The 27,717-nt window shown below is 38.1% G+C and overlaps 2 protein-coding genes and 2 long non-coding RNA genes across 8 annotated transcripts in view; 3 read left to right on the top strand and 1 right to left on the bottom strand.

Annotated features, from left to right (window-relative positions):
- Positions 1–5,281, top strand: part of grm8a (glutamate receptor, metabotropic 8a) — a 202,315-nt gene extending 197,034 nt beyond the window's left edge. Inside the window, exons 12-14 of one of the 2 annotated variants that reach the window (XM_077499682.1) lie at positions 4,232–4,372; positions 4,443–4,548; positions 4,685–5,281. In XM_077499682.1, the coding sequence (XP_077355808.1) occupies positions 4,232–4,372; positions 4,443–4,548; positions 4,685–4,734 (297 nt within the window). In that variant the 3' untranslated portion in view covers positions 4,735–5,281. Of the gene's footprint in view, positions 1–4,231; positions 4,373–4,442; positions 4,553–4,684 lie in introns of both variants that reach the window. The other variant, XM_077499683.1, reaches the window with a different exon arrangement.
- A 9,577-nt stretch (positions 5,282–14,858) lies between these two features.
- LOC144004204 (uncharacterized) lies at positions 14,859–18,976 on the top strand. Of its 3 annotated transcripts, none has more exons than XM_077501232.1 (6): positions 14,859–15,007; positions 15,715–15,819; positions 17,157–17,208; positions 17,273–17,388; positions 17,499–17,523; positions 17,619–18,976. In XM_077501232.1, the coding sequence occupies exons 2-6, from the start codon at positions 15,802–15,804 to the stop codon at positions 17,642–17,644; spliced, it is 237 nt and encodes a 78-aa protein (XP_077357358.1). In that variant the 5' UTR covers positions 14,859–15,007; positions 15,715–15,801; the 3' UTR covers positions 17,645–18,976. The 3 variants fall into 3 exon arrangements, with proteins under 3 accessions (XP_077357358.1, XP_077357356.1, XP_077357357.1); XM_077501230.1 differs by having other exon boundaries at positions 17,482–17,523; XM_077501231.1 differs by lacking the exon at positions 17,499–17,523.
- Positions 18,977–20,353: 1,377 nt separating this feature from the next.
- LOC144004149 (uncharacterized) lies at positions 20,354–22,675 on the top strand. Of its 2 annotated transcripts, none has more exons than XR_013279217.1 (9): positions 20,354–20,895; positions 21,009–21,053; positions 21,128–21,151; positions 21,262–21,315; positions 21,523–21,588; positions 21,658–21,721; positions 21,792–21,832; positions 21,899–22,526; positions 22,592–22,675. It is a non-coding gene; the product is annotated as an uncharacterized LOC144004149 (long non-coding RNA). The 2 variants fall into 2 exon arrangements; XR_013279216.1 differs by having other exon boundaries at positions 20,355–20,895; positions 21,658–21,709.
- On the bottom strand, positions 22,025–26,977 carry LOC144004150 (uncharacterized). Its single transcript, XR_013279218.1, has 4 exons — positions 26,775–26,977; positions 25,319–25,381; positions 23,762–23,865; positions 22,025–22,724 (listed from the first exon to the last, which is right to left on the bottom strand). It is a non-coding gene; the product is annotated as an uncharacterized LOC144004150 (long non-coding RNA).
- Positions 26,978–27,717: the final 740 nt, after the last annotated feature.

Raw genomic sequence — 27,717 nt, 5'->3', positions numbered from 1 at the left:
TTTATTGACAATAACATGTTATATGTGACCTCACTAGTCTAAATGTAACATTCGGATTAATATTACATTTATGAAATAAGAGTTATGAAGCAAAATCCTGCCATTTTTATCCATCTCAGGGGGAGATGACCTGAGAAACATTGATGTCATCATCAGTCGACAGCAAGGGGCAAAATGGCCGCCCATTTTGCCACTTGCTGTCGACTGATGATGACATCAATGTTTCTCAGGTCTCGGGTAACAAGCAATCACCGATCAGTTTCAGAAAACAGGTGAGTTGTGATTGGTTGTTACCTGAGACCTGAGAAACTTTGATGTCATCATCAACTTATAACAAGTGTCAAAATGGCCGCCCCCTGAGATAGATAAAAGTGGCAGGATTTTGCTGCTTAACTCATATTTAACTCATGCAATATTAACCAGAATGTCATGTTTAGACCAGTGGGGCAAAAAAAAAAAAAAACATTTAAAAAAAATTGAGGGGTTGACTTCCACTTAAACTGAAACAAGGGAAACCTGCATTTCTTTGGAGTTCTTTATTGACCCCCTGGATGAGTCATTTCCGTGCTCTTAGTCATTTCGGCAGGCCAGCCACTTCTGGGAAGGTTCACCGCCGTTCCATGTTTTCTCTGTTTGTCAGCGTGTTTTGCTGGAGTCTGGAAGCTTTAGAAAAAGATGTTTGACTGAAAATAAGAATTCAGATGCTTGTTGAGGGCACTGTACTTGGTAACTTTGTGATGTTTTCTTGAGTTAGCCCGAGCAGCCTATTGATTAAGTTTTCAGTGAAATATTCAAGGTAACGCACAGCGTTAGAGCATTTTTGAGTATTTATTTGTGTGGAGCCTCACTTTGCCTCACTCTGCAAGCCTCCATATTTCCTGGCTGTGCACATTCTTTTCCCACTAGCTATTGTCAGTGTTATCTGCTTTCACCTTTGTGCAATATGTGCCTGTCCTTAGACCTCAATCCCAGGAGTGATGAGTTTGAGTGCTTGAAAGCAACGATATTTTTAGTAAGTGGGGCATTTGGGTGTGGATTTTCGTTAATGCCATGGTCAGGCAGGAAAGGACCTCCTCAAAAATTTGTATTTAGCCTCAAGGAAAACAATTTTGTTTAACATCTCTGCTGTTTAATGTGGGAATGCTGAAGCATTCCCACATATGTTATTGTGATTTTTATTCTCCACACTTTTTTGCCACCTAACAACTCCCACATAATACTTCCAACTTACTTTGTTCGTTCAAATTTCAATTGGCTTCAAAACTGCACGCCGTCCGGGGTATATATCGTCTGATTCCACATTACTAACAGTATTTGCACAATTTAACATTTAATATAAACTTTTCCCCGTTCATTTTCAATGGGACAGACATTGAACTTTTTTCTAAGTATCACTTTCCACGTGGCACAGTTGGTAAAGCACATTGTCCAGTAACCAGGAGGTTATAATTTCATAATCTATGTCTCAATTGGCTTCATAAGCATTCCACATGCATTCAAATCTTAGCATTCAGCTTTCAGCATTCCCACGCAATTTCTTCAGAAATTGCACTTAGCCTAGTTAAATGCAGTTAATGAAGTCAGCAGCCTCAGAACACAATCACGTCATATTCAATATAGCTCCAGCAGTTAGGGTAAACTGCTTCTTCCTTGAAAATCATACCATGTTTGTGGTTTAATAATGAAAAAAATACTTTAAAGCATATGTGAGGCCTTAAAAGTGTTTCCTGATAAAGCACGCAGGTTTCCATTTTTCCCCATCCGAGGGAACTTGTTAAAGCCTGGTTCCCACACGGTAACACTAACTACCCGTTATAACTAGTTAATAGACCATTAGTAAACTGTTAATTAATGAGTTATTAATGACTTATTAAATGTTTAACTGTTTGTTAAGGTTTTAAAATGATGTCTATAAATAGTAAAAATTTTATTTTTAAACTGTTAGTTATTGAGCTCTAAATGACTTGTTAACTGTATAGTAATTATTCATAACTATATTTTATAAATTAGTAATACATCGTTAACAAGCTATTAGAAAATTACTTACTAATGACTTTATAAGTATTACTTCATAGTTTGTATAGGTTATTGGGACGTTATTATAAAGTTGCCACTATTCCTCATTTATTACGTGTTAGTAAATGTGGAGTAGTTGCAACTTTAGAATAGCGTCCCAATAACATAAATAGAGTAATAACTAATATTTAAGTAGTAGATTAACTCACTTCTTTACAGCAGTTGTTAATAGTTTGTTAACCATCTACTAATACTATACCAGTGAAACTTTGTAGAGGAGCACATGAGTGGAAAAAGTTCAATGGTACGGAAAATTGATATTTAGGCATGGTAAGGCATAGTAATTTTATATTTTAAATTTCACCTTCAAATTCTGTACTTTCAACTTGTTCCACCTGTTTGTTGTTTGACAAAGTTTCATATTAGTAGATGGTTAACATCTACTATGTAAAGAATTAGCTAATATAGAAGTTAAATATTAGTAAGTAGTAGGGGTGTTAAAAAAAAATCGATTCGGCGATATATCGCGATACTACATCGCGCGATTCTCGAATCGATTCAATAATTGGCAGAATCGATTTTTTTTTTTTTTTATTTATTTTTTTTTTTGATTTTTTTTTTAGGATTCACACCTTGAGCATGGAAGAATGTTATATGAACGGCACATTAAGCCTTAATATTTTTATTTTAATGCTGTTCAAATGTGAAACAGATTGCAAACTGTTTGTGTACAGTGGCTCACAGTTATAAGCCTCAAGTTTTAGATAAATATATTTATACAAATCTTACAGTGTACATGTACAAATTTACTGATAGTATTTTCTAAATTTGAATGGAAAAAAATCGCAACAATCGACTTATAAATTCGTATCGGGATTAATCGGTATCGAATCGTGACCATTCGTATCGGGATTAATCGGTATCGAATCGAATCGTGACCTGTGAATCGTGATACGAATCGAATCGTCAGGTACTAGGCAATTCACACCCCTAGTAAGTAGCTAATTTATACTATTAGGATATTATCGTAAAGTTGCAACTGTTCCTCATTTAATAACAGTTAATAAATGAGGAATAGCTACCACTTTAGAATAACGTCCTAATAACGGATATAAACTATTAACTGATACTTAACAAGTCATTATTAAGTAATTTACTAATAGTTTGTTAACTTAGTCTTACTAATTTATAATATATAGTTACAAATGATTAATATACAGTTAACAAGTCATTTATAACTCAATAACTAACAGTTTAATAATGACATATTAACTGTTTATAGTCATAAGTATAAATCCTTAAAAAACAGTTAACAAACATTTAATAAGTCATTAACAACTCATTAATTAACAATCAACTAATGATCTATGAACTACTTATAACGGATAGTTATTATAAAGTGTTACCATGTGTTAAAAGCCATTCTCAAGGAATATTGAAGCTTATCCAATCCATGAATCCTCATTGTAGTTGTACATGAAAATGGCTTAATTATAGGGTCTATTATACTCATTCAAACCCAAACACATGTAAATATGTTTCTTAATACTTTATTCTTTACTCACCAAAACATATTTTACTTTTTTTTATTTTTTTTTATGCAAGAGCAAAAAAAGCTTTGATGCAGCTTCTGACATGAAGAGTTGACTTAAAGCAATCATAGTTATCACCAAAAAAAAAAGGCCATCAGGTGGCAGTAGAGTATACGAGATCAGCCAGGACCATGTGTTGCAACAAGCTCTTTTTGACAGTTTTCAACAGGAATGTGACTAATGATGAAACTTAGATATATTCTAATGCTAATTGCTGCGGAACAGAAACACATACAAATATACTTTTTTTTTTTTTCCTGATAAAAGAAGAGACTCTAATCTTGCAAAATCAGTCAGTAAAACAGCCTGGAGCGAAGGAAGGGGGTTGCTTCAGTGAAAATGGTTGCGAGTGACTCAGTTAAGAAGGGTCTTGTCTACACCGCCATGCATGCACGTACGTCCTTCAGCTTGACAATCGCTCCGTTCTAGCAATCAGTGTGATAAAGAAAAAGCGTCATTGTTGAAATGTTGTCGTTGAAAACTCATCTTGCTGAAATGAGACAAGCAGGTAACATTGCCCGTGCAATAAACGGCACGGCGGCAAAACACAATACAGCACATTTCATGGCGTTGTCATCACCTTTTGGCCTGTCTCACTCCCCCCCCCACCCCCCATATTGTAGATGTACATCCAAACCACCACCCTGACTATCTCGCTCAGTCTGTCGGCCTCGGTCTCCCTGGGGATGCTCTACATGCCCAAAGTCTACATCATCCTCGTTCACCCCGAGCAGAACGTGCCCAAACGCAAACGCAGCTTCAAGGTAAAAATCTGCACTTCAACGTGTCAAATAAATGGAATCATTTCCGTGAACATGATCGATGTTGTCGCAGGCCATCGTGACCGCCGCCGCCATGTCGGGAAAGCTTTCGCAGAAGGGAGGCGACCGGCCCAACGGTGAAGTGAAGACGGAGTTGTGTGAGAGCATGGAGACCAACAGTGAGTAAGAGAACACAAATTTTCTTGGAATACTTCTACACACGGTTATCGGGCGGGGCGACATTTCTTCTTCTTCTCCACCACCACCACTTGTTGCTCAGCAGGGTGCTAAAAGTCCCTTTCTTGTGTCGTGCAGCTTCATCCACTAAAACAACATATGTCAGCTACAGCAATCACGCCATCTGAAGTGCATCTCAAGACAAAAAGAAGAACTTACTGGCTGCCCGCCAGGATGGAGCGACAGGCAGAATCCAAGCATGAGACATTTTGTATCATTTCACATGGGACATGGGACCACAAACGGCACGCCTACTACTCGCGGTTGAACGTACCTGTTTAAAATATAAGAAAAATAAAGGACAATGTGACATAGGAGCCTTGACTGGACTAAGACAAAACCAAGAAGTGGATGAAAAGACAGGAAAAAAATATACAGAGAAACTATGTAGACCTTGTATGCATAAGGGCCAGAAATAGTTCTTTAAAAAGAGATCAATTTATGAGACTCGAAACATGTTTGTTGTTCTTCTCTAATCGTAAGTATTTTTGTGGTTGTGGCAACTTTTTCATTCTTGTCTCACCGTTGTCGATGAATTGTCCTTGCATACTGAGATGAGTGTGTTTCCTCCCACTGTCTTGGCTAACTGGGTTGTGAACCTGTACCACACCATGGGTGACGCATGCCGCTTTTTATACCAAAAGGAGATTTATTTATAATAAAGGAATGTTTTTGCAAATACCCGGACTGCTCTTCTTTCACAGATGATTGATGCTTTTAGCTACACAGAGGGAGACATTGTGTGTACTCTTTTGCAAACCAAATTACAGTACTTTAGTTTACTTTTGACACAAAGGCAAGGCAAGTTTATTTGTATAGCACATTTCATACACAAGGCAACTCAATGTGCTTTACACAAGGAAAGATGACACATAAGCATCAATAAACGGTAGTTAACATTCAGAGGAAGAAAAATAAATGAAAATAGGTGACAAAATTTACTAAAAAGAACATACAATAATCTTAAAACATTATTCAACAAACTTTAAAACATTTAACATAAGGAAGTTTAAAATAATAATAATAATAATAAAACACGTACAAAGGTAAGTTATATATCATTTTAGCCACTTTGACTTGCTTTTTAAATCTATCACAGTCATCTGACAGCTGAAGGTAGTTAGCTGACTAATATTCATCACCAAAGATTTTGAATATTAATGTTACTCATTTAAAGGGTGTGAATTTGACAAAATTCTATTTCCTGAGATAGGTAATGCCTTGAAAATCTTTCTTGGTTTATTTAAGAAGTAAACACTTAGCCTACTGTAATTTTGAAAAACAATCGATCAACATTTGATGCCGTTTACCTTTCAAACACATTTATACTGACACTTTTCCCAACAAAAATGCATTATTAATTCCCACTGGCACATTCAACTTAACAGATTCCACAGGTTCCTATTTGAAATTTAAATCATTCAGCACATTCAATTCACCTTGGGGAATGATTTTCAACATTCCAGAAATTCCCACTTAGCAAAAATTCTAGATTTTTTTTTTACCAATAAAATACCCACACAAAAAAAAAAATGCCCCCCGTACATTTCTACATTCTCTAACCAAGTGCTTCTCAATTATTTTCTGTCATGTCTTTTCTGTCTTTTTGATTTTCTGTCTTGAATTGCCTCACAAATTTCACTAGTCAACATTTGCTTGACAAAAGGAATTCATTTCAGATGGCCTCCACCGCTCCTCTGTTGGCAAAATTGTGTGTCAGCGTGCGCTTTGTCAAGTGGCGTCAACAGCCGCTTGACAGGAGCTTGTCCTCCATTATACCTGGATGATGACACCAGGAGCACACAAAAATCCAGGCTAGCCTAGCGCTGCATTCGAGGAAAGTCGGACATTTCCGACTTCATACCTGGAAGTGTGTACGGCAACGTCCCCTTGAACTCGGGAAGTCCCACATGCAGAGTAATGTGACGTTACTCTACAATGGTGACCCCTTTGGAAATGCAGACCGTGAATGGTAAAACACAATTTACTCCAGTATAAAACTAGATAGCTTTCTTCATTCATAAATATTCAACATGACTTGACGTCACACAACGTGCGTGACCGTACGCTTGCTATCTCTGTGCATGAAATTATACGGTGAACTACTGACCTGTATGGAATTCTTATGAAATAAGATAAACACATCAATAAAGCAAAATTGCCAGAAGGCAAGTTTGCTGGAGGTCAAAATGAGTTTTGAGGACCAAAGCTAAAAATATTGTATCACTACCACAACGATGTTGGTGATTTACTTTCACCTCGGAACTGGGATATTTCCGACTTCCAACCTTCCTCAAATGCAGCAGATCTCATTATGTCCAATCATTGTGGAAATGCTTCAGCATTCCCACATATGTTATTGTGATTTTTATTCTCCACACTTTTTTGCCACGTAACAACTCCCACATAATACTTCCAATTTACATTTTTCAAATTTCAACTAGCTTCAAAAATTCACGCCTCCCGGGGTATATATCGTCTGATTCCACATTACTTACAGTATTTGCACAATTTAACATTTAATATCAACTTTTCCCCCTTCATTTTCAATGGGACAGACATTGAACTATTTCTAAGTATCACTTTCCACGCCCACTTCCATACATATAGCTTATCATCATAACCAGGTGTCTGATACTGCTTTGGTGGCACAGTTGGTAAAGCACATTGTCCAGTAACCAGGAGGTTATAATTTCATAATTTATCTCTCAATTTACTTCTAAGCATTCCACATGCATTCAAATCTTAGCATTCAGCTATTAGCATTCAGTTTTCAGCATTCCCACACAATTTCTCCAAGAATTTGCACTTAGTCTAGTTATGATTTTTTTTCCTCCACACATTTTTTTATGCTGCGTAACAACTCCCACATAATACTTCTAATTTACACTGTTCAAATTTCAACTAGCTTCAAAAATTCACACCTGCTGGGATATATATCGTCTGATTCCACATTACTTACAGTATTACATATAAGTTACCAGCATTACCAGCATTGTCCAGTAATCAGGATGTCTTAATTATTTCATAATTTAGCTCTCAATTTACTTCATAAGCCTTCCACATGCATTCAAATCATAGCATTCTGCTGTTAGCGTTCAGCTTTCAGCATTCCCGCGCAATTACTCCAGAAATTGCACTTAGGCTAGTAATTGTAAGTTCACTGTTTTCGTTTTTGTTTTTTTTGTTTTTTTTGTTTTTTTGTTTTTTAATGGCAGCGATAGAATGAAAAAACAAACCCTTTCATTTTTCCGGACTTGAGGGGGAAATCATGGGAGGTCCCAAACTTTCCTGCACCGCAGAATCTCTGTGCTTTTCTCTCTGATATGCAAATTAGCAGAGAAAAGTGCAACTGCTTTGTTTTGTTTGCGCTCTCATTAGAGCAGCTTCACAATCTGCAAAAATGAAATCAAAATATTACTACACAGTATTCACTACTTCCTTTGTACTAGTAGTTCCAACTAACTAAGGTATTGGCAAATATATTAGTAGTAATTGACTAGTTGGTCAGTTGATTTGAAACTCACATATTACTAGTCACTGTGTAAGTATTAATAGTATAGACTAAAATAACAGCTTGCCTAACTGAATAATTCAGAATAAACTATATTACATTAATTAAATGAGTAGAATTTGAAGTTGTTAGTGGCGGTGCATGTTGTACCTGGCCAGTCACCTAAACCCAAAAAACACGACAACAGAACCCAAGTGTACAACACACATCATCAAAATCAGTTCGCAATCAATATGTATCTAATAATTTGGCATAAAACGCCAAATATTAAAACTATTTCAATCTCAACCTCACTGATGAAGATGTGCTTTGCACGTCAAACTTTGCTCTGACCAACCAATCAGGGGACGGCGCTGTGATGATGTATTTAAAGCAGACTTCCCCAATCCTGGACCCCGAGTCCTGCAGGTTTTAGGTGTTTCTGTCCTCCAACACACCTGATTCTAAAGATTAAGATTGTTATCAGGCTTCTAAAAGGGGCACAATCCGCTGCCTCACACTGGCACAATCAGTGGAATTGTAGCGTGATTACGCAGTGTGACGTGATTCCACTTCAGTCTCTGCAGGGGCTGGAGCAAGACTAAAGATCTTAGTTAATTCTCATGCCGTGTCTGGCAACAAAATCTCCAAATCAGTCAAAGAAAAACCAAATGTAATAATAATGTATTCAAGCTGTTGTCCTCGAGTGAAAGCAAATTTTTATGCAGCCTGGTCTGTTGGCGTGCGCAATCCTGAGATTAGGCCAAACTAATGGGGAGAAAAACACAAACAAAACATTACAAAGAGTAAATGAAAGCAGTGTCCCACTTAATTAAAATGAGTCGTAGATAAAAGTGGGGATAGGGAACATAATACCCCCTAAATTGTATTTGTGGATGCGATTAGTGTATCTGGGGGCATGCGGCTTGTTTTGTTTGTGCACATTTTGCAATTGTCTGCTTGAGCTCAAACCACTTTGCTGGAAAGTTGCGAGCGGACTGCCATATGTTGCCATTGATATGCTTTCAGTCTGATTCATTGGCCAATAACTGGCAGAGGCAGACTTTTATACTTGAGGGTGTGCGAGGCAATAAATAAATACATAGAATTTAAAAACAGCACACATGATCCGGACCATCAATTTAGTGTGTCAAATGATCTGAGCAAAAGACTACATGTGCAGATGTTCTGATGTCCTTACATTCTTATTCCTTAGAATGACAGCTGTCGTTACTGCCAACTGTTTGACTCTCTGCCTTATTGTTTGATGACTTGTTTCGTTTCAGAAACGAGGATGGATGGATGGATGGATGGATGGATGGACGGACGGACGGACGGACGAACGGATAGATGATACTGGATGGATGGATGGATGGATGGATGAGGGATGGATGGACGGACGGATGTATGAACGGATGAATGGATGGATGGATGGATGGATGGATGGACGATATATTTATGGATGATGGATGGATGAATGATATATAGATGGATGGATTGATGATAGATGGATGGATAGATGATGGATGGACAGATGGACGACAGATGGACGGACGGCTGGGTGGATGGACGAACGGATGGATGGATGGATGGATGGATGGATGGATGGATGATGGATGGACGACGGATAGACGGACGGACAGATGGATGGATGGATGGATGGATGACGGATAGACGGACAGACAGATGGATGGATGGACGGATGGATAGATGATACATGATAGATGGATAGATGATCCATGATGGATGGATGGATGGATGGATTGATGAGGGATGGATGGATGAGGGATGGATGGACGGACGGATGTATGAATGGATGGATGGATGGATGGATGGATGGACGATATATTGATGGATGGATGGATGGATGGATAGACGATATATTGATGGATGGATGGATGGATGGATGGATGGATGGATGATATATAGATGGATGGATTGATGATGGATGGATGGATGGATGGATGGATGGACGATATATTGATGGATGGATGGATGGATAGACGATATATTGATGGATGGATGGATGGATGGATGGATGATATATAGATGGATGGATTGATGGTAGATGGATGGATAGATGATGGATGGACAGATGGACGACAGATGGACGGACGGATGGATGGATGGATGGATGGATAGATGATACATGATAGATGATGGATGGATGGATGATAGATAGATAAATCCCATGAGGGGAAATTAGTTTTGCTAGTTTCATAAAGTTTTTATTATCTTTCAAATTGATTGTCTCCGCCAGTGTTGGCGAATAAAACTAAGAACTTGTACAACAAAGGTACGTATACATGTATTTTTGTCACTCTATGAGTAATAATGTCCTTTTCAGGTACATTACTGCCACCTACTGGGCCGGAGTGAGTCAATTTGCATTCTTTCGCTTCAACATCATAAAATTCGATGACGTTTTAGTCTGCCAGGCAACGAGCGTTCCCGTGCCGACATGCGGAAGACACTTGTGGACGGTTGTACAGTGATACCTCGGCTCACGAACTTAATTGGTTCCCAGAGAGTGTGTGTAAGCCGAAAAGTTCTTCTTCCGAACATTTATTTCCCATAAGAAACCATTAAAATGAGAATAATCCGTTCCCAGGTCCCTATAAAACATAATTTTCTACTAAATAAGCCTTAAAACTACACAAAAATATACCTTATTTTATGTATAATAAATGTGCTATTGTATTGTAATTAAAGAAATAAATTGTACTGTATAATAAAGTCGTTTTATTTTACTTTGTGATGGTAGTTCTTAAGGATAGTAGCAATGGTAGACTTACTTCATTCGTGAGCGTTTCACCGCGTAGAGTGTTTATGGAACGGTTGTCGCTCATTCGCACTTTCGTGCTCACCGGAGCGGAGGAGGCGTGTCCCTTGGTGAACAAGGAAGTGGAGCACTTTAGCGAGTCAACAAAAAGTGAGCACCGCCAACTACTTTCACCTCTTTCCTGGGACTAAACAGCCGTGGCACGATTTTCTCCTTTTTTGAGGTACGTGAAGGCACTTTCGCTTTTTTTTAGTGGCGCGAACTCCATTGACTACAATGCAAACGCGCCGCCGAATCGCCGTCCCTCGCTGGTAAGCATTAGGCTTAACACGAGCCTGTGGTGGGGTCTTTTTCGGTCCCATAATAGCAAAAGTACACTCAAAATGTCTATCAAACACAAACCGCGTCCGCACTAAAAGAAAGGGGGTGACGAACTGGGACGCCGTGAGCGTGCGTCAGCTTCTCGTGGCCGCCACCGTGGTGCTGTTCGACCGCGTGGTTTGGTTCGTCCGCCGAAAAGTAGTTCGTCAGCAGAGACTAAATTCTCGCGAATTTAATGTTCGTGAGGCGAAAAGTTCGTGAGCTAAAGCGTTCGTCAGCCGAGGTATCACTGTACTACGATCAGGTCAAAAGGTCACCATGAGGATGCGCACGCAAGGCTCGACCTCTGCTTCAACCCGACCGTTACAACTCCCGAACAGCTCGGATGCAATTTCCGATGTAAATGAGGCCATCTCCACGCACAACATGTTTGGAAATGCCATTAGCCGTGCACATATTGTGAAATCAGCCATAAACGCAAGAAACCGGGGAAAGGTTCCCAAGATCTGGACAGGAATGCTAATTGCTTCAACGCTTCGGCGTATGTATGTAATCATGCTCGACTTTGATGGGGGCTGTTCCCTGAAAAGTATCAACGTTTTTAACACAATTGTTTAGGGGATATATATATAGGGCGACAGCCGCCTCCTGATGTGATTATGTAAAAACGCACATCGGCATGCGGATGCTGTTTTCCATAATGTGGGTGACACCATCTGTTGAGTCATTTGACTGCACCTTGATGTACAATTGTGTAGATTTGCTGGGGAACATATACCAACGCAAGTCTTTAGCTTCAAAATCAGATGTTCTATATTTTTATTACATGACATGAACATCATGACAAAAGTAACATGATATGACATTTTCCACAACAGAACTCTGCGTTTAGTATGATATGAAATATAGTATGACGTCATACTTCATGGTGTATAGTAAGAATTCATGATGAACTGGTATGAATCCAGTGTCATAGTAAGGCATGATTATTATTTTAATTATTATACAGTAGGATGTCATGTTTACTAGACAAGAATTCATGTTAAAAACATACATACATTTGATTGTTTTAGTTACTGTGTAATGTGTAATAAAAACATGTTCAGATTATGTGATTATTATAATATACATCTTTTGATTTTTTTGTGAAAGAATCCATATTTTACTGTACATCATGTCCTTGTAAAAAAAAAAAAAAATTACCTTACATTTTAGAAGCTGACAATGCCATTAACTAATTTCCTCCCCAAAACATATAAATATTAGGGCTGGGTATCGATTCAGATTTCCAGGATCGATTCGATTCGGTTCACAAGGGCCCGATTCGATTCATTTCACGATTCACAACGATTTTCGATTCATTTGAGGAATTCACGCAGCACCTATTTTAGACAGTCAAAAGTACCAGTCCTGCAAATAGTAGAAACTTCTTGTTGTAAATGAATGCATTTGTAAAAATGTGAATATTTAAATTAAGAATTGAATCCATTGCAGTTACATTAATACTCGGTTTTATTTAACATGGCCTTATAAAAACAATAAATAATTATTTAAATCAACTACAACCACAGTACAGGCTGTGTAAAAAAAAAAGTGACAAAAAAAACCACTGACACTCACGACATTCACCTTGTTTTTTTTGTGCAAATGTTCCAGTGGTGGTTGAGGGGAGGGTGTGGGTGGGGAGATGATCGATACTGGCTTCCTCCGTGTAACTGATATGGGCTCGGAAGCATTTGTTTGTATGTGTTGGGGGCGGGTTCGATATTTCTATACTCAACTCAACTCAATACATGGTTTTATGTATCGATATTGGGATATGAAAAGCCATATAACGATATCGATATATCGATATTTTGAACCCAGTCTTAATAAATATGTTCTATTTTAAATGTATTGTGTCCCAAAGACGTATGTATACGTTTTTTTTAACGTTTTTTTTTTTTTTTTTTTATGCATACAGAAAGCCTTTGATGCAGCCTCGCAACTGCAGAGAACAGGTGAAAAAAATGGTAGTTATTACACAAACGGCCAGCAGGTGGTAGCAGAGTATAAGAGATGAACGAGGGCCATGTTGAAAACAAGCCGTTTCCCCACAATTCTAAGCAGATTTGTGAATAATGATGAAAATTGGCTATATTCTAATGCTAATGGCTGCAAAACGGAAACGGATAGAAATTTGATTTTTTTTTTCCTGATGAATGAAGAGACTAATCTTTCTTTTGGTAGGTTCCATGTTTTTATAGCAATATAACACAATTTTCTGTGTGCAAAATCTGTCAAAATCCAATACCAACACTGTATATGTTTACTTAAAAAAATTATCAAGGCTGAATAAATAAGCCTTCTGCTTCTGACTGTTTGAATGCTTCTATTGGGGACTGGCTGAATAAAAATATGAGTCTGTGGTCTATTTTTTTTTATATCACTAAATAATCTAACCTGTCAGTATCAATAATGTTTCAATAAAAATAATGCCATGCTACATATGATGTCTACAATCGTAAAAATGTGTTGAAAGAAATCCAGTAATGTGGGTAAAAAGGACATCTTCCCTGCATGTAAGGATATAAGAGCACTTGTGGGATCTACATGTTTCATAAGTGGGCCAGGTGTGCGTGCGTACGCGCACGTACGTGTTTACAGCGCGATGCTAAATATGTCCACTCGTCTCCCGTGTCACCAGGAACCCGCAGGCTCACGCCATGACGTTAATAGTTTGACAGGCCCCGCTGTTCGCTTTTGCTCCCCCACCCCGTCTGCTCGTCTCGCATCCCTCAATCCTCCCCTTCGGCGCTGCCACTCTCCGCCTTTTGTCGTCTCATCCCGCCGTCACACACACACAAATGCATAGAAGATGGCCGGCAACAGTCTGGACTTGTTTCTCCATTTTTTTTCTTTGACAAGCGTCACTTTCTCGGCCCTTCTATACTATTCTTGACTGACTTTTGCATTTCGGGCCTGCGTCGTAAGATGGCGGGGTGTTGAGATTGAGGCCATCAAGAATTCATTCTTGTCATCTTGTGTTGACGTGACCTTCGTCACCATTCATGCTTATTAGCTGCACAGTCACGAGCCGCAGTGAAAGCTGACCCCGAGTTGCCACCAGCAGGCATTACCGCTATTTTTAAATTCACTCTCTGGCAAGAAAACATTTGGCGTCAGTCAAAACAAAGGAGAAAATTCATGTTGATAAACTTGCTTTGCAACCTTTGCCATAACTGCAGTTTACTGCTAAACACGTCCATGTTCATTTCTATATAGATTTACAGTCTGGTCAATACAACATGGCCTGAGCAATGTGCCCGATTGGTTCAGCCCACGGAAGAGAGAGCTTGAACGGCGGGACACCACTGCCTTCATAATAATATGAGTAGATACAAAACACATACAAGTACTTATGTTACAAAATATTTTTAGTGCCGCAGATGGCAAACATTTCTAAAAAACAAACAAACAAAAAACCTTACTATACATGGGAACTTTTTCCTAAACATCTTACTATACATATTCACTTTTTTTTATAAACATTCGGTTTTTCTTAACGCTTGATTTTTTTTCTCAACTTTTTACCAGTCATTTTCAACGGTAGCGCTTAGTTCGATACCCGCGCAATATATTTTTGGCCACTGACTGGCGGTGGCGCTGCAGGCACGTTTTGGTCAGGGTCAAAGTTAACAGGACGCACTATTAAAAAAGAAAATGCTGTGAAGCATTCTTTTACATCGCGACGCCACTTCTCGCAAGCTGTGCAGCAATTTTTGGAGTTTACGACTAGTTTAACAGTTCATTAAGCGATTTGATGGTAAGGTTTGTCATATTTTTTTAGTGTTTATGTAGTCACATTGAATCGCGATCGTTCATGAGCTATTCTAAACATAAACTGATGTAAATCGGCAATTCTATGAGGTGGTTTGAATGAAAATCTCGCGTATTTGCGTTGTAGTTTTGTGCATAAATGATCATATCATTTGTTTATTATGATGCAATTGGATCAACTTTAATTTCTAACTACATGCTTTGCATCTTCTACATGTTTGGGTTGTGATGTGAGGTAGTTTGACTGAACATGTGAATGAATGTAAAAGTAAGATTTAAAGAGCTATCTCGTCATGACTTTTGAATAAGAGAGAGGGGCTGTCTGTATAAGTGTACATATTTACCTATAATCTTAAAATATCGAGTTTTGTTTTGCATGAAAGTGTGTTAATTTCCAGTTTAAATGTGACAGTATGCTTAATGGTGAATAACATTTTATTTCAATATACAGTAGATTTCTGGAAAGTTTTGTCATTCATTGTATTTTTATTTTATTTTTTTGCTATATTACTGATAAGTGGTCTGAAGTATGGAGGAGAAGTTTATTAGCAACAAAAAATATTCAAGAACAGTCACAATTAAAAAAAATACATCAAAAAACTTACTGGTCACACAGAACCAAGTAGATGAAAAATGTCCTGAAAAAAATGAAGTATGTGACTTTATGCCTCGTCTAACTTTTCATTTCCTTAGCAAAGGGAGAGGGAGAGGTCCAAGCTGGGCATTTGCTCGTTCCAGGCTGCAGAACAAGAGCGATAGGAGCACTGAACACGTGACCTCATGCCACACTTGCTGACGGTAAAGTCACAGTCCACAGCATCGGCAGCTCATTGCGGATCAGTGGTGTCGGCGGCATAAGTGACAGGTTTTGGTAACGGTCTGGACCTCGCTTGAAAAGTCCCATTTGTATGTTCTGACGTACATGGCCACGTTATGGCCGCGTCCTCATGAATGATGAGTACTTTTTTTTTTTACTTTTTTGGGGGGGGGGGGGGGGGGTCCTTGGCACTTGCCAAACATGAGCAATAGGATACAAGCATTTTCACCTTATTGCATTGCTTCTCCAATTTGTTATTAGCGCAATGTAGGTCAATTTGAATATTGTAGTTTTTCAATCCTATAAATTACTACAGCACATAGGGCTGTGCGATATGGCCAACAAATAAAATTTTGATTTTTTTTTTTTTTGCAGTCATTCAGGACGATTAGGATTTTAATCGATTTTAACCTAATAAATCCAACAAACGTTTACTTAAAGGTTTCATTTATTCAAAAATAATTCCTGTGCAAAATGTTCAGACACCAGTAACGTATACTGATTCTAGATCAGTTTTAATGCAAAATTACATCACATAAAAGCATTTGGATGTAACAGAACATAAGAACAACAGCTTTTAATCATCCAGAAGACAAAATTCGATTTCACGATTTAGCAAATTTTCAACGATTCGATTTTTTAAAGATGACGATGTATCGAATTCATTCGATTTATTGCCCAGCCCTACAACAGTATTTACATTTTTCACCTCAAACCATCTAATTTTTACAAACTAACTTTAATCACATATTTGCTTTCAAATCTATACATTAAATTGTTATCTAGCTTTAAAAGTACTTTGTGCATTGCAATTAGTGGTGCACCGATGGATCGGACGGCCGATTTATCCCCGATTTTCCTTAATTTTGGGGGATCGGTGATCGCCGAGCCCTTAAGAAAAATAAACCAATCTTTTCCACCGATCTCATCTCCTCTCCTCATAGGTCTGAAAAAATATCCTCTTCAGCTTAGATGACCAATAGGCTTGTATTTTTTAGATAAATAATTAATGTGTAGTTAAAACCAATTGTTTGCATTATTTCACAGATATTGATCCATGTTTTTCCAATAAAACAAGATTGGAACATTGAAGATGGCTGCTTATTATGAAAAAAATCTGGATTGGCAAAAATCGACATCGGCAGGTCAGACTCTTTAAAAGATCGATGATCGGCCGGAAAATTGTGATCGGTGCACCCCTAATCGCAATAGCGTATGGGAGAAACATCAACGGCGTTTAATTTACACAAACACAACCCACATGTTAATTGTCAAAGTGACCTTTAGATTGTAACACAACTTCAAGTTTCATTTTCAGTTCCTTGTGCCACGGTCTCTTGCTCTAATGAGGCGCAGGCATCGTTTTGGCGGTAAGTGAGCTACACTGTGCAAAACACGGGTTGTGAAATGATCACATGTTGCGTATTGCTACAGCACCCATTTCAGTATCTTTGCTGAGGAAGAGGACTCGTGTGCTCCTGCCTCAAGGATTTGCGCTCTTGGCCAAAAGCGACAACAGCCTCGTCGGACCAACGCCTGATGTGGTCCAGGTCTGTGCCTCACTGTGTTTAGTCCATCAGTGTCATGACACATTGTTGTTGGAACTATAAGCAAAGCGTACATTCTGTTTGATAATGGCGCAGTTTCCACCTCACCCCAGACACAAAGGGGGGAAGGCAAAACAGGTAACAACATGCTTTATCGAATTATCATTGCTAGTTTCCCTCTAAAACAAATGTTCTATTTCTCCTTTTTATCCCCTCCTTCCATCCCTGACAAGGCATTCAACCCTGCTCCTCACCATAACACCAAGGGATGGGGCCTGCTCTCAATACCAGAAGATGTGAATGAAAAGAGAGCTACGTGATCTGGGGCTGTGCTCGCTTGTCAACTGGTGCGCAGAGTGATGCACTGCTGATGCTGCACACATTTTAAAAATAGATTAAAATGAGTTTTCTTTTTGTTTAACCACGTAACGTTCACTGGTATGGCACGGTCACGAGGAATCGTCTGCACCGGAGGGCCTTGGCTTGAAGGTCTCCTGCAAATCTGCAGTGGATCCAGAAGGTGTCCAAATGCTTTTACGAACAAATTCCAGGGCGCGTCCAGCCAAGTCTTCAAGTCAGGCTACACAACAGTTCAGAACGTGTTCTTGACACGCAGCCCTTTTGGTACTCTCGGATCCAAAGTTTATGCTCTGTACAAGGCCATGGACATTGCTGGTTTCCATTTCAGGCATTCCCCTTCTATGACAAAAGTGGCTGCAATGGCTGGACACGCGTATATGAGGCTTGCTTGTGTACTTGTTAGTATCATTTTGCAAAAGAGGTTCCTATGTTAAGCCAATCAGGTTTCAATGAAAATTAGTCTCTATAACTGTATTATTTAAGCCCTGAAGCAAAATATTACTTCTGTCTGTGTAGTTAATTTTGCACGTTATGATTATTATTATTATTATTTTGGCTGTGTAAACTCGACAGTGTTTTACTGTTTGACATTTGATGGACAATGTTTTGTTCAGGACAGTCCTTGTGGGGGAAAAAAAAACAACAACAAAACACCTACATTATAGTAAAAATATTTGCATGGATAGAACTCAAAACGTTAAATCAGGGTCCCCCAATTCCGGTCCTCGAGTTGCCGCAGTCTTGCGTGCTTGATAACGATCCTTATCTTTAGTATCAGGTGTGTTGGTAGGCGGAGAAATGGAAAACCTGCAGTACTCCGGCCCTCAAGGACTGAAATTGGGGAACCCTGCGTTAAATAGTAAAGTAACATGATGATCTCATCTTTATTTCTAAAAGTTGTACTGGCCCAGTCAGGGCAGTGATATTCGGGTAGCTTAACAAAGACGTGACCACTGTTAATGTACAGCCGTGTCAAATATTGTGTCATACTGTGCATTCTGTATTGGTGTTTTGTTCCTTTTAATGTTCACTCGTATGTTTTTTTTTTCTTCTCGTGTTCATTCTTGTTGAGTGTGATGGAGGTGTCACCTTTTTATAAGAGGAAAGCCTTGACATGATTTTTTTTTGTATAACTTTTCACATATTTATCTAACCATTATTTATCATTTATTTATCCCTGAAGAGTCAGATAATGTGGATGTCCTGTGAATAAAATTTGTTTAAACTTTAATTGCAATGTTTTCTTTTTTCAGTAATTCCAGGTCACATTAAATACAATAATGCTTAAATTAAGGGCTATTAATTGCAATAAAGCCTAAAATAAAGGCTATTGATTCAAATTAAGACTAATAAAGTGTACAATAAACGCTACTAAGTTCCACTGAAAATAACATTTCGAAAATGTTTGTGTATCTTTAATTAAGAAATTATCAGGCAGATGTGCTCAAGCTTCCTAATTGATAAATACGCTTAACATGACTTGTTTTGATTTGTTTAAATTCGTATAAGATAAAAATGTAGAATAAAATCTAATCATTTCCTCTTAAAACGTTTTTTATCCATATCTTTAAAAAAATAAATAACATGCAGATTTGCTAGAACTTCCTAAAAATAGAATGACAAATATGCCTACAATAAACTTGTTTTGATCTGTATAGACTTTCATATATGATTTTAAAAAATAAAAATACAACTGATTTTGTCATTTAATGCTTTCAATTTCTTATTAACTGAATTTAACTTCACTCCAACATCAACTTTTGAACAATTTAAATGCTATTTACTTATGTTTGCGTTGGGATCGGACCGAGTCTCCAAAAGACGAGCTTCCTATCGCGAGACACGCGTTTATCGCGATGGCTTGGGCGTGCCAAATATCCGTGGCTGGCCTGGGGATTGGAAGTCAGACCCAGAAAAAATAAATAATAATAAAGAAGTATCTGACGGCGTTAATGGCTGGTGAGGAGAGGTGAATGTTGGGCGGTACTCCTGAACAAACCAATATCCCATTTCGGATTACAAGGAGAATTGCTCATCACCTTCATTTTTTTCGTCGAACAGCTCGTGAACAGATGGCTGATGGGATAAAGAAAACGTCTCCCGTACCTGTGGTACCGCGTTCGATCCCCGCGTTCTCTCTCTTATTTTCAATAATTTGAGAAATTATCCAACAAAAAGGAGCTGGAATCGAACCCGGTCCGTTGAAACCAAAGGCTTTGTTACAAACTATTCGGCCAGCTCTTGCACAGCAAAATACTGGATCTTATCGCATTTATTGGGTTCATTATACCCGTGTGGAAATCCTACAAATGCATAACGTGAAACGACGAGCACCTTTAACCATGATGGCCGAATGGTATAAGACTTTGTCTCTGGTTCAAGTGATCTGGGTTCGATCCTTCCTTGTGCACCCTCGAACTACATAAAGGTGTCTGACGAAATCGAAAGGTTGCATAAAGTGGGTCTCGTACCCGAAAACAAACGAATCGAAGGCAATGGCATATACCACTCGACCATCTCGACTTCACCTGCTTGGGTGCTTTCGTTTCTATTCATAGAATCAGTGATTGTATTGGTCGGCCGCCATCTGTCATTTAAGTGCCATAAATACGACAGTAGGGATCGGAAGCCACATGCAAGGATAGTCTAATGGTTACCGACACGTGCTCTAGTACATAAGGAGCAGGGTACGATCCCCGGCCGTGTCAAGGACTTTATCTGTTTCATTAGGAATTTTTCTGCCTATGCAGTTGGAATCCTATTTTTTTTTGGGTTCTTTTGTTTAAATAAAGCTTTTGGGGGGAAAAAATAGCACGTGATGTTGACGTCGTTGCCGAAAATCTATTTAAGCTGTGACTAATTGAACGAATGATCCTTCTTTTCTTCGCCGGTCTGACAGCATCACGTCGACACCGTCCGCCTGCTGTTCTCCACTTCTCTCGACAAGATGACCGAAAGCTTTGACAAGAGGTTTCTTTAAAGATTCTTCTTACACTCATGATTGTAACTTTTAATATGTTCACCTTTTCAGCGTGCAAACACCTTACTAGCATGCTAGCTAGAATGTTTACTCGATCGCGGGCAGCTAACGTCAACCGCGTGCTAAAATGGCACAAACTCATTTGTCATGTTCGCCCATAAATGTTCGCGGTAAGTAAAGTACTTTTTTGTTCTAATGTTTAGTTATTAAACGCCTAAACGGTACTTTGAAACGGCAGATCTTGAATAAAACTACGGATTTTTTTGTTTGTTTTTTAAACTAGGTACTTTTCCCTTTTCAGTGTCTGAAGAGCACCGTTTGGCACAAGGTATGTTGTCAGCATTTGTACATAAACAACTTCAATGAAAATCAACTCTTAACTTTCTTTTCATTTGTCAACAGGCTTGCATCTTGAAGTGAAATCAGGTTTCATACTTTACCCATTTTCTTTTCATTATTTTATTTTTTGCCTCTCCCCTGGCTAAATGTGATTGCATGTTTCTAAGCTAACAATGTAATGTCACCGTGTCTTTCAGCCCAGCCAGCAGGCCGTTGACACGGTGTCCATCTTAGCCCTGTTCTCGTCACTGGTGAGACACAAACTCATACACGTTAAAATGTGATGTTTTAATAAATTTCAGCACATGGTGAAGATGAGCTACAACATGCTGGATGCCAACATCCAGTGATGTGATTCAAGTGGGAACACATTACAAGCAAAAATGTATGAATTTCTAAGGGCCAGGATGATAGACTGTTGTGCTGTACACTACCTCATTGTTAACTCCACCCTGCAGGCTTCTTGAAAAACAAGTTGTTTGTCCTCGCGTTGTAGTCGTCGTCCTGGACAAGACTGAAGGAGGGTAAGAACATGACAGGTGACTGGCACTGACCATTCCTAACATGCTGCTTTTTTTTGTGTGGGTGAGTAGATAAAAATGGCATCTTGACTTGAACCAGAGCTGCCTGACGAACAGGAATTGAGTATGAGGCTGGGTTTGAGCATGCTGCAAAACAAAATGGCTGATTGTTTGATAAACACATTTTAACATCTCTCTTTTTGTAGTTTACCCCAAAGCTGCGCTTCACTCGGGACCCTGAAAAAAGGTAGTTTTTTTATTTTTTTGGTGCTGACACGTTCACGTTGGTTTTCTACTGCTTTATGTCCACTAGGTGGTGCCAATCGATCTCTGGGCCCTCAACCACTTATTTAATTGGTCATCATGGAGAAACTACCTGGCCACCTAGATCCTGCACCTGTGGGAGGGAAAGACAAAACGTGTACATCGGCTTCATTGCTGCTATTTTTTTCATTTTTTATTTTTAATCATTGACACGTTAATAAAATGAGGTAGAAGCCTTTGACTACTGGTTCATTTCTTACCACCTGTTTGTTTTTATGGTCGTCCACTGGAAAGAAGTGGAAGGTTTGAGTATGTTCTGTCAATGCATGTCACTTCATGGTCAGCTTCCTGTAAATGCAGCTGCGTCGTCACTGACAGTCCCAGAAACAACTCGCAGGTCCTCTTCTGTACTGGTGGGTTTCATCTTGTGTCAAATTTGCATTTTTTTTTTTTTTTTTTTTGTGGTCCACTTCACCAGGCAGTGACTGTTTGCCAACACTTGTTTTCTTGGTGCTGCATTGATGCCATCAGCTGGAAGAAGTTGCCTCGATTGACGGTAAGCTTCTCAATGTCTTCCAATGTTCTGTTGCAGGCACTGAACATGATGGGCTTCCTGGCGACGCAGCGGTGAGCGATTAGCCCAAACCCCACAAGTTGTCAGATCCCCTTCTCGGCTGGTGAGTTTCATCACATTTAAAAACAAGTTACACAAGTTGATTTGTCTCACTATCGTTTTTCTTAGGGCTGGACAATCTGCTCACGCTGGCTCTGAACTTCAGCTGGTGATGACAAGGAGACAGTGATCACGTCATCCCAAATTTTTTTTTTTTAATGTTTTTCTTCCAGTTTGCTGTCTTTGCCATTCGACATGTACTCTGCAAAAAAAAATAAAAAAGTTTACAAATTGCATCTTCTCTTAACATTACAACACCTCAAAACACTTCTTGAAATATTTCCTAAAATGTATCTTAAAATAAAGGGGTGTGGCCAAGTTGCATGGTGGGTGGGGTTATGCAAATCATGCAATCTGATTGGTTGGTTCCAGAAGGGGGTGTGGTTTATGCAAACTTATCCGATTTAATATTTGCATAAGTAGGTGTGGCTATTCAAATGAGCCAAAATACCCTGTCTGTCATGGATAAGTGGGTGTGGCTATGCAAATCAATTTGCATAAAGACAGACAATAGGTCAATTCTGAGGGGGAGTGGTCAGTTATGCAAATAATTCAGTTTTTTTTTTTTTTTTCCTGAAGTAGGTGGAGCTATGTCTATGCATTTGCATGTTGAAACTTAATAGTAGCAAGAAAGCATTTTTTGGGGCCTTGAATGGATTGCAAGTGGATTGTTCAGGTTGTTCTTGAAGATGTTTTGGCCTCTGGTCGGAGCAGGCTTCCTCGATTCATGCTCAAAATCGCACCATCTGGCCTTGAGAATGAACCGAGAAAGCCAGTTCGGACATGAGGCCAAAACATCTTCAAGGACAACCTGAAAAATCCACTTGCAATCCATTCAGTTAATTGAAAATACAACCACCTGAACGCATGACACTGACAAATCGTCACAATTTGAAAACTCAGTGCAGTTGGAAATAAAACATGGACACTGATTCCAGTTGAACAATATATTTGATTTCAAACAAAAAGTTTTTTGGACACAGCGAGAATGTTGAACTCAAGTTACAAACACATGTTGACAGGCTGTACATGGAAGCAGCAGCGCACGACACCATGTTGTGTGTGTGTGTGTGATGTCACATGAGCACAAGTGACCCATCTCTATATAGGACAAATCACAACAACATTATTCAGTGCTTCTGGACATGTGCCCAAGATTTGTTTTTAAAAAATGAGAAATTGCTTAGTGACATCACATACCTCAAGCACACCACATTTGCCTTCAAATTGCGCACACACCTTGAGCAGCTTGCTGTCAATGTAGCACAGACCCATCCACGTGTCCTCAAGTCTTGAGTCTGTTGGCTGCGTACATCAGGCAGAAGTCAAAGACCTCCACCATCCTGTCAGAAAAAAGCAAAAACAAAAGGAGCCAGTCATGCTCATTCACATCAAATTACTCACAACACTTTGGATTCGCAGCTAAGTCAAATTCTACCTAGCTCAACCAAAGAAAAAACAAAACAAACAAACCTTACATCGTTACTCCCATAAGTAATGATGCCAAATTGTCATCAGTTAAAAATCGTTAAAGGTTAGCATGTGGAATAATCAGTAAAAGCACAACAATTATTCGCAATTTTTTTTTCCAAGGTGCACCATAAGAATTTGGCCATTTTGGAAACTCATTATGTTCATCAACACTGCCACAAGTACATCATTCAATGCTGCTGGACATGTACTTTGAAGATTTTCGTACAAATAGTATTTATTTTAATAAGTAGGCAACATAATATTAACCTAATGGATTTTTAAAACAGTACATTACTTGTTTTTATTTTGCCAACTTATTTGAAACATTTTCTCAATAATGTATTCTTCAATAATTTGGGTGACACAAATGTGATTTTTTAAAAAAGCACATGTTCAGAACCATTGAATGTTGTTCTGGTGTGTGTCTAAGTACATCAAGCGGAAGTCAAAGTGCACTGACAAAGGGCTAAGTGGCATCAGACCCACCAACTGGCTAACCCATCTCTCTATAGGCCAAAGCCAATTCATTGACTGCACAACACTGCCACACGGGCAACCAGACAACAAGTACATCATTCAATGATCCTGGTCATGTGCTTTGAATATTTTTTTGTTTTTGCACAAATAGTATTTTAATAAGTAGGCAACACAATATCAAGCTAATTGATTTTTTTTTTTAAATACATTTAGTGTTTTTATTTTGACAACTTGTTTAAAAAAAATTCTAAATTTATTTTTCAATCATTTGGGCCACGAAAATTAGATTATTAAAAAAAAAAATAATAATAATAAAATTTAAAAAAGCACATGTTCAGAACCATTGAATGTTGTTCTAAGCACATCAAGCGGAAGTCAAAGTGCACTGACAAATTGCTAAGTAGAATCAGACACACCAACTGGCTGACCCATCTCTCTGTAGGCCAAACCCAATTCATCAACACTGCCACACATGGAACCAGACAAGTACATCATTCAATGCTGATGGACATGTGCTTTGAAGATTATTTTTTTTTGTACAAATAGTATTTATTTTAATAAATAGCCATCATAATATCAACCTAATTGATTTTTTTAAATACATTTGATGTTTTTATTTTGCCAACTTATTTGAACAATGTTCTAAATAATTTATTTTTCAATCATTTGGGCCACACCAATGTGATTTTAAAAAAAGCACATGTTCAAAACCATTGAATGTTGTTCTGGTGTGTGTCTGAGTACATCAAGCGGAAGTCAATGTTCACTGACAAATGGCTAAGTGGCATCAGACACACCTCCTAAAGCACACGCATGGTATCTTCTGTGTAAAAAAAGTACACATACCTGTCTAAAAGCAGGTTTCCAATTGCATGGTTGAAGCGCAGACCCATCCACGTCCCAAACGGCCTCCATCATGTCAAGAAAACAGAAACGGAAGCAGTCAGTCATGCTCATTTGCATATCGGAGGTGCTAATTTGCATAAAACACTTAGCTTTCATACAATTGAAATACACTTAAATATTCGCATCACTACTTCCTAAATGTCATATTATTTAAGTTTTGACGATAGGTTGTCTTCTGATGATTTTTCATAGAACGCAAGTGATTCATGCAGTGAGCAAGCAGTTGAGTGCCTTCGAACCTAAGCCACTCCCTCACCTGCTCACTCCGCTCTGCTGACTCCACCCTTCTCACGCCCATCACCCGAATAAGACCGCCTTCGCCAACCCCTGCTGCACTGCCCTCTGGAACTTAACTACTCCCAAAAGCCATCAAAAACACGCTCTCGTTTGATTTCAATTTGTTAAATAAAGCAATTTAAAAAAATAAATACATCAAGAACACGCTTTTCCTCGCCGCATATCACGTGACCGCGTCGTATATTACGACGCACCGGCGCATAAATCTCCGACTATTTATTATGAATAAAAATGTTTTGAAACTTTACTTTAGTTCTTTTTATTGTACATATTTTTAACTAAAACGAATTATTTCAGTAGTATATATTAATGAATCGCTTTGATTCTCGCGCTTGCGCTGTTGATCGCGCCATGTTGTTTTTATACTCGCAATGCATTGTGGTCTAGATCAACCCAGTTCAGTGCTGGTTTCAGCACCGCCACCTGGTGGTCGGGAGGGACGAAATAGAACGACAGTTACGAACGTAACTACGGACTCAAGTTTGGCATTCTTGGTGAAAATAAACAATTAAAATTTGTCATTGTGTTGCTGATATTACGGAAATAAACACAAAAGTAGATTTTTCAAAACAAAACCCTGTTTTAAACATTGGTTGAATGAGTTAGGCTTGTGGTAGAAATCTTTGAATTTTGTGAAGACTAATAAAGCCATGGAATTGCGTTCGTTGCTGAAGAAATAAAAGTTGTTTTAATGCCCTTTATTTGATTTTAGATTTTTTTTTCTGTCATTTAATTTTATTCTGTTTAAATGATGCATGGCTCTGTGTATGGAGATGTTTGACTTGGTTTGAATTGTCAAATGCCTAGATTATTATTATTATGATGATGATGATGATCATCATCATAATAATCCTTATTATTATTATTATTATTTTATCATTATCATCATCAGTTTCTTGTTTTTGTCAAGTAAACTAATAAACACAGTTTACATTGGACAATAGTATCGTGTCTCGTTAGATTGTGTAAACGCACCTAAATGTTTTGATCTAATCAAGTGAAACGACACGCGAAATAGGAGACGATGGATCTTTTTAAACAAAAATATATTTTTAGAGGACCATGCAATTAAAACGCGGAAAAACTTAGCATGATTTACCTTTTCACAACACGTCGCCACGTTTCTTCAGCTGACGTGCAGGCAATATTCCTTGATTGTGGACGCCTCTGTGTATGTAAACAATCAAAAATTACCTACAATTAGTCCAAACGTAACTTCGACCATGTGCTCAAAAAACAAAACCCGAAGACAAACAATTTCACATTTCCTGACAAGGCGACACCGGCCGGTCGACGTTTAACTTCCGGGTCGCACCTAAATTGAGCGTTAACTAGCTAAAATATTAATAAATGCTGTGGCGAATAACGAACTAGAGGACAAATTTGTCAATAATGTGTGTCGAACAGTACATCTAGAATTTAAAGTTTAAACTTTGGATATCTTAAATTACCCGTTCCCACAAACCAGGGGTCACGTTTTGTTTTGTTTTGTTTTTTTACATCCGGTGTCAAGGGTCTACATATACATATACATATATATATATATATATATATATATATATATATATATATATATATATATATATATATATATATATATATATATATATATATATATATATATATATATTGTGTGTGTGTGTGTTTTATTGAACAAACAATAATACAAAACAGTCCAGTATACCAGCCAGGGAGAGACAAATACACGGAAAAAGAAACTTCTAGAAAACTTTATTATAAAGCTCGCATAAATATAAAGTTTTACTTGACTTCTTGTTTGTGGAGTGTCCAATAGATTTAATATATTGTTTGACTTCATTTTGAGAGAAAAAAAAAATAGGTCTAGGTCAAGGGTCAAGCTCACTGACCTGAAAATATGACAGGATAGCCGATAGCCCAGAGGCATCGTTTGTTGAATTACAGTTATAATTCTTTAATAATAATAATAATAATAATTATATATATATATATATATATATATATATATATATATATATATATATATATATATATATATATATATATATATATATATATATATA

The sequence above is a fragment of the Festucalex cinctus genome, chromosome 16 (genome assembly GCF_051991245.1).
Source record: "Festucalex cinctus isolate MCC-2025b chromosome 16, RoL_Fcin_1.0, whole genome shotgun sequence".
In the NCBI taxonomy this organism is placed as follows: Eukaryota; Metazoa; Chordata; class Actinopteri; order Syngnathiformes; family Syngnathidae; genus Festucalex; species Festucalex cinctus.
Note: the sequence above shows the minus strand (reverse complement) of the source record. Positions and strands in the feature narration are given on the sequence as shown.